Genomic DNA, 14364 nt, shown 5'->3' with positions numbered 1-14364 from the left:
ACCCACAGTAGGCAGATGTGGGGTAATCTGCCCCTCAATATTAGATCTCATCCTGATCACTAGTAGTTAGAAATAGGCTTAAGCTTGGAAGCACAAGGTTTAATATTCCTTCCAAAAATTTTATCATCAATAACCATGATAGTGCTGGATATTCTTTATATCAATATAGATATCCAATATTTTAAAAACTTGCTGAATTCTTGGCCTCAATTAGTTCCTGTGACAATGAGTTCCACAGTCTAATTATGTGTTGTGTGAAAAAATATTCACTTGTCAGGTTTGAATTTGTCACCTTTTAATTTAATTGAATATCCCTTTTGTTTCTTGTACTTTTACCTGATGTTGTTGATTTAAATGTATTCATTTAAAAAAAAAAGGTTAGATGGAATATAAAAGCAAATTAGAAAAGCCAATTTTAGATTCAGGAGATGTTAAGGCTTTACCTATATTAGCCATTAAACTATTGTTGAAAGAGGGCATATTTTTTCCTTATATTCCCAATGCAGATGGAAGCTAGTGCCGCCTTTGAAGTAACATTTTGTCAGAAAATGAAGTGGAAAGTGAAAATATATTTCACTCTGAATATGCTGATTTTTGTGTTTCAGACTTTTTGGGCCGAACTGAAATCCGTGTGGCAGACATTAAGAAGGATCAGGGCTCAAAGGGACCAGTTACAAAGTGTCTCCTCCTGCATGAAGTCCCAACAGGAGAGATTGTAGTCCGACTAGATCTGCAATTGTTTGATGAACCTTAGAGGAAAATGCACCAGTGTTTCACTTTAATCTGAGTTCACTGCAATAGGTGTCTGCAGAAACTGTCTGTCTAGAAATCCTTATTCCTTTTATATGAAACTACTGCTTGTTCTTTATGTGCAAGGGGGTTATCAAAGCAAACAGGAAAATCTATGTGCCTTGATAATCCTTGCTGAAAATTGAATCCCAGTTTTGGGAGTAGATCTCTGTCTCTGTGTGGAACTTCATTATAGTTTTCAGGGTTTCTGAAGTAACATAGTTGTAACTTGTACTCCAAGCTGAAAGGTGAACAAACCATGTAGGTTGTTGCACTTACTCCAGTTACTGTAATGTTTAATTTAAATGAAGAGGGCACTGATTGTATGTTTGAAGGCTTTCTGTAAACTTCCCCATAGGAATTTTGTGCCTATTGCCCCACAAAGTGGTGTATAAACATGACATGAATGAACACTTACCAGGTAAGAAGATCTCTGATTTTCTTTAGGATTGTTATGGTGGTATTTGAAATGTTGTTGTTTTTAAATATATAAATATATATATAAACACAGAAGGTACCGTTATTGCACTCTCAAAATAAGGTTTAAAAGAAACTTAAACAGCGCACAAGCCTTGTGCTAGTGCTCTCCACAGCGGTGAATTTCACCCTAACAGAGTGCCATCGTTTCCTGGAGGGTTGTAAATGTTTAAACAAATAAGTGAAGGAGATAGAATGTTGTACTGTACCACTTCTTTACTACTGCTGCTTAATTGTGTGAAAGCTGATGGATGATCAAGTCACCAGCTCTGACAAGAAATCACTGCTCTAGCTCAGGAAGCTAATTTCTACCCTGTAGAGTCTAGTTTGCAAAGCAATCAGTGGTGACTGGTTATGAAATTGTACTGTGCCTAAACATATTTGACATCTTGGTTTTGAAATCAGGACAGTAGCGTACTGTAGCTCACAAAAGGCGTTCATTGCAAACCAGGTTCATTCCGAGTTTGTTGGCTATATTAGATGTGACCAAAAAATAAAAAATCTTTGTTTGTGATTGTGCAAAGTGACCCCAAAGTAAAAGGGGTCTTGTTGTCATCTTGGGGGCAGGGCAGAGATTGACACACACAATTCCCCACACATATATAGGCCCTAATTCAGCAAACCTTCCCTGTTCAGCAAAGAACCTAACTTTACATATGTGCTTAAGTCCCATTTACTTTAAGCATATGTTCAATTGCTTTTCTGAGTTGGGACCTCCAAGGACAATAGAGCCCCATAAGAGAGTAAAGTCCATCATTGTTCTGCTTAGAGTCCTTTTGTTCATTACCTAGGTATCATGCATAAACTGGTATTTTTGTAATGACTTTATTTCAGAATGAGCTGTCAACCCCTTCATTGGCATGTTAATGTTCTTGTGGAGCTTGTTGGTAGGTTTTGATGTTCTTTGCATGTCGTTTTGGTACTACTTCCCACCTTTCCTGTATAGATGGTGTTCTCTGGAGAGCACTACAAGTCTTCATGATTTCCATTAGGAAATTAGGATATCTTCATAATGGATAGCTAGATACAGTATGGTAATAAGTGTAAACTGTGCTGGGAAATGTCTGTGTGTTATAATTTCCTTCAAGACCACTGTAATGTTTCAAGAAATTGAAAAACAAAATCCTGTATGTTGGAAGGACAATGAAGTTTACATTTCATACTTTTAAAAATCTCTTTATTATTTATTTATTGACGATAATGTAGAATTTTGTATCAGAAATGACAGACATTCGTATGTATTTTTTGAACAAAACAGAGATACACACTTTAGTTAGAAACTGTCAACTGACCAAGTTTTAGAGGAAGTTTAACTTCAAGGCATGCATTTGTTTACCACTAACTGGCTGAAAACACAATTAAAAGAACTTTAAGTTTCTATTTTTCAATGTTGTTAAGAAAAATGTTTCAATTAAAATCTGTAAATAGAACTAAACCCATGGTTTCCTATTTCCATATCAGTACATTTTATTAAATATAATGTATATGAAAATACACATTGTTGTGGTAGGAAAAAAAGTGATAAAATCTATTAATGGAGTAACATTAAATGTCATTGTTCTAACCTTTTTACTGCTGTCCTAATTTTACTCACCAGCTGTAAATAAGTTCAATGTTCTAATTCATGGTTTACAAAGTAGTTACACTTGCAAGGTCACTTTTAAAGGGCTCTTGTCACCCAGCATGAATTCCTGTGACAAAATTGGAACATCTTGGGTTTAAAGAAAAATCTAAGCTATGATTTTGAAAGGACCCTAAGGGAGGTACTCAAATTCTGTTGAAATTCAGTAGGAGTTGGACACTTAACTTCTATAGGTTTCTATGAAAATGCCAGCCCTAATCTCTAACATGGCCGATCACATCTTATTTTGTAATTGTAACAGGTCTGAGAGCTTGTCTGGCTAATATCACTTGTCTCAAACAATAGCCTAACCTTGAGGCACAGGGATGTGTGCGTCTAATCCATATTAATGCAAATTGGAGACATATAAAGATGATGATGGGGTGAAGCATGGGGGTTCACCAACACCTCTCTCCCTTAATCACATGAGCTACAAGAACCTAATCCTAAATCCCTGTGCATCAAGGTTACCAAGTTCCCTTACTGTGCATCGAGATATCCCTTTTCTTTTTCTCTCCCTGTCATGCTCTGGGCTGCAGTTCAGATCAGTGAGAGATTGTGTCACTGCTTATATTATAACCCTGAGTTCCCCAAAATGCTTCTGCTACTTTTGACTCCCAGCCTGAGAGACACGCACGCAGCCAGCATGCCCTTTGTGCGATATACAGCTGTGATTCAGCCACTTTGAATCCAACAGCCAGCCAGCAGTTATCACAGCCACACTTTTGTCTTTCCCAGACTTGGTTAAGGTTAGCAGATGACCCCAACAGACCTCCAGTCCTAAACTTCCCCAAAGCCATGTGCTCTGAAATGTTCAGCCCTCTCCTGCAACATTCAGAGGAATAATAGAGTCCGCTTTTTCCTTTAAAGAGACAATCCCAAACCACTTGCTATGTTAATTGGAGTTAACGTTCACTTTAATTCAAACACAGCATTGCTGGTTTGGATTAATGGTGAAACAAGTTGATAAACAAAAGAGGATTTTAAGTAAGTTCAAGTACAAGAAATAAAGTTAGAAATTGTTACAAGCAAATAAAAGTGAAAACACATCTAAAAGTCTAAAACAACCTGGCAAGGTACAGGCTTTGCTCAAGATGGCTTCAGACACAGAGACACACAGGGAGACAGAGACACTCACACAAAATCTTTCTTCTTCCAGCCATGGCTGATTCTCCCTCAGTCAGGACCTTACAAAGAAGTATAAGATGCTGGCTTAATTTGTCTTCCTAGTTGAAAAATCTTTGCCCAAGCAGGTCTGTCACCTATGTTTAGTCTCCAGAGACTTCAACCCACCACCCTGGATTGCAAGATGCATCTTCCTCAGCTTGCAAGAGCTCTGTTCCCATGTGTCGGTCTAGTGATAGACACCAAAAATGGCTTCTGTCTTTGCATATATCTTCCATTGTTTCAAGAGGCAGGATGACCTCAGGTTGTTCTTCCCTTCCTGTGGGCTTCCCATCCCCCTGTGTGTAAATGGGGCTTCCATTGTTTTGATTGCACCATCCTTAATTTACATTGGAAATGGTAAATAGCTGCCTTCTCTCCTGTCTTGGGGGGAACCTGTTTTTCCCTGTTTGGCCACAGACTTTAAAGCTTAAATATTATAAGTATCCCTATTTCCTCATACAGTGTTAATACATACATTTCACAATATTAATCACCAGCGTTGTGTTAGCTTTCAGAAAAGATCTCTTGATACATTTTTACAGTACAGTAATATTGGACACAGTCAGTTGATTCAATTGCTTATCACTTAAGCCCCCCCTCACCTGTCTTTATAGACCAGTAAACCTTTGAAATGGGTTCTTCCCAGAGTTACCCCTCAAAGTAAAGTTTATTCAAGTTGTGAGGAAGGCGACATGGCATTGGTGGTGAAGGAAGTTCTGTGTTCTTTCTTCCTCCACTTTTTAAGCTTAATAGCTTTGTTTACCTAATACATAAAAATGGACCTTCATTGTCTTTGCTGAAGACTGGGCTGGTCAGAGAATCAGATATGCATTCCTTTATCTAAGGCAGACTTGTTTACCAACTCCCCCTGACATGCCTGGTTTAACCACATTTTAGTCATAATTCCAGCGTATATTTGTAACTCTTAATACTCACTGTGTACATATATTTACAAGAATATTAATGATCAGCAAGTTATTAGTTTTCAAATGGTACCTCACAAGGCATATTTTGTACAGAGATTATTATTATTATAATAGTGTGTTGGGTGTGAATACAGGGGAGCTTAGTGCCACACTCCCATTCACACTAAATAGTCTGTAATATAGTGGTACTGTCAGCTTCTGAAATGGAATTGTTTTTAGAGGGTCAACCAAAAGCCCTAAACATCTATAGATATTGATCAGTAATTATCCATTTTTCCCTATTCAGGAATTAGACAACCTTCCACATTGTTTGTAATGATTCTATGACTGCACGGGACTTCATGCTTGTCAGCTATTCTACATGGCATGACTGCACAGCTCTCCAGTCATCAAGGATTTTATGCTCCCAAAGCACAAACCTCTGTCACTTAAGGTAAATGAGAGTCTCTGTTGGCTGGAGTACCATTAGGGCTTGCCCTAGAGAACAATATAGTCACGCAGACATTTGATTAAGACTGACATTCTGTCTAGTAGGGGGATAAGAGACACATTGATAGTAGCCAGTACCTTACATTGTATGGAAAATAATTACTGTACAAATATTCCCTGATTGTATTTACAGAGAGGGCTGGCAGTACCATGATATTTGAATATTGACCGGTAATCTTAGGAGGGCAATATTGCATCATGCAGTGCCACCTTAGTCTGTGCTATTTTCAACACTTAATATTTATATTTCAATAGCACCCAGAGATCCCAGTTGTGATGAGGGCCCATTGTGCCAGTCACTGTACAAACACAGGTGGACGTAAGCCCTTTAAGGCAGGGATTCTAGTCTAAGGCCCCAATCCTACAATATGATAAATGTAGGCAGACTGCTGCTGACTTCACTAGCACTCCTGGTGGGTGTCTGTGACCCCTGACACAGGTCAGATTCTAGGATGGAGTCCTGCAAAGGTTTCTTTGAACTACGTGCTTTTGATTTTGTATTGCGCCTGAGGAATTTTGCCTTTTTCGTTGATGAGTCTTCAAAGAGACTTCAAACCTGTAGTGGAATCATGGCATTCAAGCCTATCGTGCAAAATAGTTTACTCTAAGTTCACAGCACCAGCGGAGAGATTTCATGAAAGTAACACAGAGCCTCCTGTGCCCCACAGATGCCTATTCCAGTAACTCAAGAGGAATTCCAACTGTGGTGCCTCTTCATGCCGTGTTTGGTGCTCTCAGCTGCCCCTTCTCCTGCACCGAATCTGGGGCTCTGCCCAGCCATATGCATGATGGCAAAGATTCCACTCTGCAAGCTTCTGAAGTGCTCTGACAGTGAGCTGTTCTCTGTATAATGGACTTGTCCGCTCCCAATATCAGGGGGAGTCATATTCACGAGAGATTTGCTTCTGCCCACCCCAGTTACTGTAGTTGTGATAAATCTCTCACCCCTAGACATGGGGAACAGGCATGTCAGCCTGCCAGTTGAAGATCTTGAATCTTTAGCGCACTAGACAGAACTATCCCCATCCTTAGCGTTCTTTGCTCAGGCATTGAAGCTCCTACTCCTTCACTGCCCTCCCCCAGGGACGGTGAGGTCTCTCCTACTGTCCTACCCACACCACAACAGGTGGAAAGTCTCACACTTCCTGTCCGCTTCCCCTTGGTCACAACTTCCAGTTTCCTGCTTCTTAACAGCCAGAAACCCTACTTCCTACCTGGTCCCTCCAGAGACTCCTGGAGTTATACACATGGCATTATTCAGTGCCCTCAGGGCTAAATAGAAACAGACCATCAGACGTTAAAAAAAAATAAAATAAAATAAAAACAGTTGGCAGCACTACGTCTTCCAAGGAGCTGAACCTCGGAGGCAAAGCCCATTGACGTCAGTGGGAGTTGCAAGTGCTCAGTGCCTCTCAGAATCAGACCTAGAAAAACAGAGCTCATGTGTCTGAGGCATGTGGCATGGCTCTGCATCATGCAATTTCCATATATCAGCACAAGCTCGCTGATCTCTTGTCAAATCAGCTAGCTTGGGGCAGGATCAGTTCACTGACTCCTGCATCCACTCACACCTGCAGGTACAGGTACTGCACGGGACTTCTTAATGTGCAGAGACCCAAATTACAGCATGTTGGAAAAAACTGTATTGTAATTCAAGCCTGAGAGCAAAATGGTATTTTGTCTTGCTGAAGGGACCATAGGAAAAAGTGTTAGGAAACTCTGGATAGGCCAAGTAAAATAACACACCATAGAAATGAAGGTGCAAGGAGCTGTTTTCTTGTCCAGACACACAAGGTGTATATCATAGAATGTATGTTAAATTTTACTAATATTTTACGCAAGAAAAAAAATCTTCCTATCTAGCCAATACTTTAATAGGTGCTTTTGTGTAGAAGTTATCTGATGATTGGCTACATGGCAATGATACACTATGCTTGCTGCATGTTTTAACCATTTATATGATCAAGCTAGGTTACATTTTGAGTTGAGTGTCACTGAGCCATCATATAAACACCCACTCTAAAACCTTGTAGAGATCTTAAAGAATCCAAAGGACACCAGCACTTTAAAACTGGCATTTAACTTTCTTGAAGGTGGTAAAGTTGTTACAATTTTGCATTGGGTGAAAGAGCTTTTTGTTTGATCAAAATGCAAGCTGTTAAAACAGGCAATTATACTTCTGAGTGAAAAAGGAAAAACGTGCAAGTTTTTAAAACCATGATTCCTTGATATGATGAAAGAATGATATGATAGCAGAACATTATAGCAGGCAAGGAAGGTCTGATTCATTGCTCTATTACATCAAGTTTATATTAACTTCTACAGAGTTACACTGCGATAATGAAATAATGAATCAGGTATGGAGTGCTCAGCATGACACACTTAATTTACCTGCCATTGCCTTATAGATGGGGTTTGCTAAGCTGCCCAAGGGAGTCTGGCATGCAAATTCCATAGGAAGTCAATGGAATCTGGGCATCTATTTCCTTTAGGTTCCTTTGAAAATCCCAGCACATACAAATACAACAATGGCCATCATTAAAAGATGGATCCTTATTACTACCTAGTGGAGTACTGTGTGGGCGGTATCTGCCATTCTAAATATACAGGTAAATACTGCAGTGAGGGCAAGTGTCCCTTTATTTAACAGAGCCCACATTACCTTCCGCTAGACAAACAAGCTCAGTGATCAGTCAGAATCAGCACCTCTGAATGGAGTCATTTATTTCACAGAAAATCTTCAGGGTGAGTGAAATTGCAGTCTGTATGTGGCAGAGTCTTGAAACAAGTTGAGACTTTCATTCTCCTCCACTATCCCCCAGTTCACTAGTGGGTAAAATATACCACTGTGCAGGGGGTCAGCACAATGTACGGTCGTCTTTAGCCCTCACAATAATGCTCTTGTGGGACTGAAGCAGTTTGTAGGCTTTGTCCTGCCCCTTGTTTGCTGACTCTGTTTTCTTGGTGAGATACATTTGCTTAGAAATAACATGTAGTAGCAGTTTCTTGGTCGGTGGTGTAATGCTTTTTTATAGATCTTTTCTAAACATAATACTGTGACATTTCAGCACATTCACTGCCTTCACTGAACAAATGATCTTGCTTTGGGTACAGCCGTTAAAAACCATACTGAGAGCGCCCACAAGAGGCAAAACCGTGTGTTTGTAGTTTGGCTTTATACTGTAATACAGAATCGCAAGGTAACGTAGTCATAAAGGGAAGTCTCCTTCACTCCTGTCCACTCTTCACGTATAGTAAGTGCCTTCATCCTAACAAGGGGAGAGCTGGGTGTCTCCCAACACTTCCTCAGGATGAATCCTGGTAACACTAGTGAGTTACAGGAAGTAACCAGACCCACATCGTGAAAAAGATTAAAATTGCTTAGTGATGGTGATGTATTGTCAAAGGCAGAACGTCCTAACTAGTGTAATTTCAGAGAGCTCAGAATACAAGAGCAAATCTTTCAAACTGGATTCTTCTAGCACTTCAGTATAAAAACTCAAACCCAGGACACTGTAGGAAATCTTCACTATTAGCAAAGTTGGCGCCCACCCCCATAATAATAAATAATAATAAACCACTGGTAAAGCTTGCATCTGTAAGTTGCTCCCAGCAGGCAGACTCCTGCATCCACTGAGCCGCATTGAATTCAGTGGAGCTCCTTGAAGGATCAGGGTCTTCAGGTGTTACTAAGGGCCCTCAGAGTAATCTTTCTGGGAACCCTGAGGCATGGACTTGCATGTCTCCTGTGCTAAGAGGAGACACCCTAGTATTTAAAGAACTCTCCCATAATTCCTTGGACATAAAGTACTGCACTAGGGCTCTTGGCTTTCGTGGTGTGAGCCAGACAGTCCTAAGGAGCACCCAAGAGTCACATAAATATCCTTTTGGGCCCATGCCATTGCTACAGGAAGAATTGGATCCATGATCTTTCCGCAAGCATCAATGTGCCAAATATCCGTTTCTCACAGGACTGACTTCCTCAGCCTGTTTGAGTGCAATGTCACTAAAATCATTCTCCTATTTATACCAGTACCAGCAGGGAGGACAATCGTTCCCTTAAGTGAGGGCCCGATTCATCTCCCATTAAAGTCAATGGCAAAGCTCTTACTGGCAGTGACAATTGGGTTAGGCCCTTAGTGCAGCTTTGGGTACAAATACAGTCCACTCACATGGGGCATGAGGTGCATTCTTCAAAGCACAATGGGGAGTTTGCCTGAGCCACTCCCTTCCCTCTTGTATTTTGTTGAATGTAGGTGGAGGTCATTGAGCCCAGGGGACGTTTAGCTCTCTGCCTGGATTCCAGCAGGATGCTTAGGGTACGGCTATACTGCAAACAAACAAAACCCAAACCCATGGCAGAGAATCTCCAAGCCTGGGTCAACTAACTCAAGCTCACAGAGCGTGTGCTACAGGGCTAAGAAGAGTGGAGTAAGCATTCCGGCTCAGGCTGGAGCCTGGGCTCCGAGACTCTCCCCCCCACTCTGGGCTTCAGAGCCTGGGCTACAGCTTGAGCCCAATGGTCATCACTGCGATTTTTAGCCCCATAGTGCAAGCCTGAGTCAGCTGACCCTGGCTCTGAGACTCGCTGCTGTGGGCCTTTCTTTGCAGTGTAAACAGAAGCGTACTCCAAGGTGCTAGATGATGGATGGCTAATTCCTAGGCCAGGGGTAGTCCATTATTTTTTGTCAAGTTCCACATGCCAGAAAAACATTTTTCACACCACAATAACAATGATAATAAGTAAAAAACAAAAAGATGTTGAGGTCCATTCAAAATCATCTAATGATCTGGATTTGGTCTGCCTATTGACTACCCATCCTAGGCTGTCTTCGTTGCAGACTCCAAAATAGACTCATTCACGATGTGGGAATGTTTAGCATCTGGCTAAGCCTTTGCCTATATTTCTCCACAACAGTCCAGTGTTCTTTCGTCCTGTGTAGAGTGCTTGGATATTCTAAGTCTCTTGTCGCTTAAACACATGCATTTGGAAAGTGGTCAGTCTCCCACTCTATTTAATCTACACAGAGGCACTATTCAAACCACCAGTGATCTCTGTATATATTGCTACCATAGGGGCTACTTTCTAGGCTACTTAATGGAAGCTCATCTGTCAGCCCTGCCATCTACAATGACAGCTCTATGGCCCTGGTTCAGCAAAGTACTTTAGCATGTGCTTGGATGAATAAGGATGGGATTACTCCTGTGGTTAAAGTTAAGCAGCTGCTTAAGTTCTTTGCTGAACAGAGACAGACTTAGACATGTGCTAGAGTGCTTTGCTGGTTTGGGGCCTCAATTATACAGTCCGTTCAAGTTATCTGACTCCCAGAGGGAGGGAAGGTTACAATATATAGCCCTGCATAGAACAGAACATCAGGCTTCTGCTGAGTTGGAATCAAAGCATTTCATATTCTTGCAGTTTTGATCTCAGCTTTCTCCCTTTTTACAAGCTGCTATTCATTGGGTTTGTAACCACTGACTGCTAGAGAATTTTCTTTACAGTGTGTATCATGATTGAAATCTTGATCTACAGCAACACACTTAAAAATAATGAAATAGATAATTTTATAAGTTGATTCAGGAGCCAAAAGCCCTTTCTATTTACCAAGTGTAATGACAGTGCAAATGATATGTTTGCTCCAAAAGGTGGCATAATGTTTGGGACCTGACTCAGGCACCTTGAATGAGACAGCAAGTTATTGTACTGATAAACTCTACAAAACTTTTGCTAGACATACCTAATTATATATTTTATCCATGAGTTTTTATGAGGGAATGTTTTTTAATGTTCATTTTACAAATGTTTACCTTGAAAAGCCCACCTTTTGTTACACGCGAGTAGCATTGGGTGGGGGGGGGGGGGAGAATAATCATTATGGCTAATACGACTTTTGTAATGTTATCAAAATTGAGAGGTAACAAATATGGACTTTTCCAGCATCACTAGAGTCTAAACTCATATTGCAGTGCGCGCCACTGTGGAATTTCAATCAGTGCTAATCTATCACTTATTGGGGGGAGAGGGATAACTCAGTGGTTTGAGCATTTGAGCAGGGTTGTGAGTTCAATCATTGAAGGGGCCATTTAGGGATCAGGGCAAAAATTGGGGATTGGTCCTGCTTTGAGCAGGGGGTTGGACTACATGACCTCCTGAGGTCCCTTCCAACCCTGCTATTCTATGATACCAGTCAAAACCTTTGAAACACAGAAAAGTTGGTAATCGTGTCGAATTGCTGTAGCTTTGAGAGGGTTTGCCCTGTACAGTATATGCATTCCACATGAAACTTGGCATTGTGTTCATGTGCATAGGCACGCAAATCTATTTCAATGTATATATAAATACATACACATATATATGTGACTATGTGTGTATACAGTAATAAAAACATGGCTATGTTGTCAAATATTACATAACAGAAAAAGGAGTAGACAATTTTTTGTTTTAAATATTTTAAAGTGTGAACTGTGTTTGAGATTATTTTTCTGTGTATATAAAGATATTTTAGGACCTAACTTAAGTGCATAAAAAGGTGTAGTAGAAATATGTTAAACTAGCATAGTTGTTTGACACAGTAATTAGAAGAGGTTCTGCTGAGCTTAATTCCTTGCACTTCTTTAAAGCTGTAAAATACGTAGTTAGCAATAAATTCTAGGACCTCAAAACATCAAGCAAGTAAAAGGGAACTGTTATGTGACCAGCGATCTGATGGGACTAACAGCCAGCGGTTCTTGAAGGTTGTAATGGGCACAGATGAGAATGGTAGCAGCATATGCAAGAGAAGAAATATGGTCAGAGCCTAAGAAACTAGATTGGAAACTAAAGAGTAGTTTTCCCCAGAGATTTGTGGTCAGTCTGCACTACAAAAGCTAAAGGATTTGAGTTGCAGCCTTAGCTCTGCTAAAGTCTGATCTTTCACCATTTATTAATCAAAAATTGTCCAGGGAAGCTCTTCTTTAGTCGGTGTCACAGATCCAGCATGACGGGGGTAGAAAGCACTATCGCCCACTTTTTTGGTAGCATTTTGACCATGGGCTTGTTGCAAACTTCCCAAGTAATGACTAGCCAATGCAGCTGGGCTTTTTAATCTGCTGTTCATTTGCTTTCACTTCAGTCATTTTAGTGCTGGTGAAAGATGGTTAATCAAAGTATTTTAACCCTTTCTAAGCTGCTACTTTGGGCTTTTCTAGCTGACGCGTTGGTGCGCAGCAAGCTGGGGTGTAAAACTACAGCACACTAAGGTGCTGTGCACCGATTGTCCGTACTAGTGCACACCACAGCTTCCCAGTCTGCTTTGACTGACTCCCCTTTTGGTAGCATCTGAGGACTCCTTCAGTACGTTCACCACACAGTGCCAGTTCAGCTGTGGCCATCCAGGCAGGGCTCATGGGATGCGATCACTAGATTCCCACCGTGCATAGAATCTTGTTTCCTGAATCAGGCATAGGTGCTGGTGTTTGCAGAACAACCCCACAGCAGTCTCATTGTGTGGTGCACAGAGCACCACCAATGAAATTTACTCCCGTGCTGAAGCCCAGCACAAGGTCCATATATTACTGGCATCCAGTTTCAGTGGGGCATAAGCCTGCGCTAACTCACGGCATATGGATGCATTGGCATCGTTGTGGAAAATGAACCATGTGTTGTGTTTGGATCAGAACAGCCTGAGGCTACCGTTATTCAAGCATGCGCATGCAGGGAGAGTCAGCCAGCCTAGCTGCTCTACCCAAACAGGAACACACAGAAGTTTATCTAGGTTACAGGCAATATTCAATTACTCACATTTCCACATTAGTATTTTTCCAAACCTTGGCAGTCTAATACCTTATTAGGAATAGAGCCAAAACCAAGCTTTTCCTGTTGTTGACAGGTTATTCTTTTGCGGTTAACAGGTCTCCTAATCCTAGCTGCTATGGTTACATTTCTTAATCTGGGCTGTTGCAATTGCTTTACAATGGAATTTTCCTCACTCTCTTCTCATGCCTTCTGACCACATACACCGTTAGCTTGACCAAAGATTAGGCCTATCCAATTTTTTCTGTACAGCATCCTTATTAATTGATGAAATTACAAATCAACCCTCTCTTGCCTTGAAAAAATGCATCTTCTTGTGAGGCCAGTTTGCCCAGTAGAAAGACAGGTTTTGGTTGAATGTGAGGTAATTTGCTGTTTTCCTACTGTGGCTACTATTTAAATATCAGCATTATGAAAGGAAATACAGTGTATCTGTAATGTTAAAAGTTCTTCCCCAACTAGTTTACAGTTCACAAAGGATTAGATGCTTTTTAGAATGCTAATTCATGATTAATAGGTTTTGTAGAATACCCTATTCCTTTCTTCAGTTAACTGGAAAAGGAATTTAGCTCTAAAACCTTTACAGACTTTATCATGGGTACTTTTTACTTTGTGTTGGTAGGTTATTGAAAAAGGCAATCCATAGTATTTTTACATAAAATGGGGAACACCCTCTTGGTGGTTGTGTTGTTGCTTGCTAGTACACTTGTGGACAAGTAAATGGTATTGTTTAGTTTCCTTTAAAAAAAAGTATTGTACTGTTCATCAGAGCCTACAAATTCATAAGGTATTATAAAATACTTGTGCTGCCTGTCTTTGTCTTAGATCTGGTTAAACAGGGAAGTTGTATTTTTCTGAGGAAAAAAAATTATTTGTACTGTTAATTTAGATATCTTTATCCATTCCATGCTTTTTTTTTTTCAACTGGTCATCGTAGGTAATAATGGAAAATACATAATTAGACACCACTGTTCCTTTATATTATGAAAGTCTCAAACATGCTTGGATGAACATTTTTGAATCTGCTGTTTCCTTTGCTCCACTTGTTTAAGTTATTCCATTTATGAACGAGGTCAAAGAACAGAGTTTTTAGTATTCCTTTT

General features: G+C 40.4%; 1 protein-coding gene across 1 annotated transcript in view; it reads left to right on the top strand.

The window, feature by feature from the left end:
• Positions 1-2800, top strand: part of ITSN1 (intersectin 1) — a 226089-nt gene extending 223289 nt beyond the window's left edge. The window contains exon 39 of the mRNA XM_077818952.1: positions 606-2800. Within this exon, the coding sequence (XP_077675078.1) occupies positions 606-754 (149 nt within the window). The 3' untranslated portion in view covers positions 755-2800. The remainder of the gene's footprint in view (positions 1-605) is intronic.
• Positions 2801-14364: the final 11564 nt, after the last annotated feature.

This window comes from Eretmochelys imbricata, chromosome 1, assembly GCF_965152235.1.
Source record: "Eretmochelys imbricata isolate rEreImb1 chromosome 1, rEreImb1.hap1, whole genome shotgun sequence".
Taxonomy (NCBI): domain Eukaryota; kingdom Metazoa; phylum Chordata; order Testudines; family Cheloniidae; genus Eretmochelys; species Eretmochelys imbricata.
Note: the sequence above shows the minus strand (reverse complement) of the source record. Positions and strands in the feature narration are given on the sequence as shown.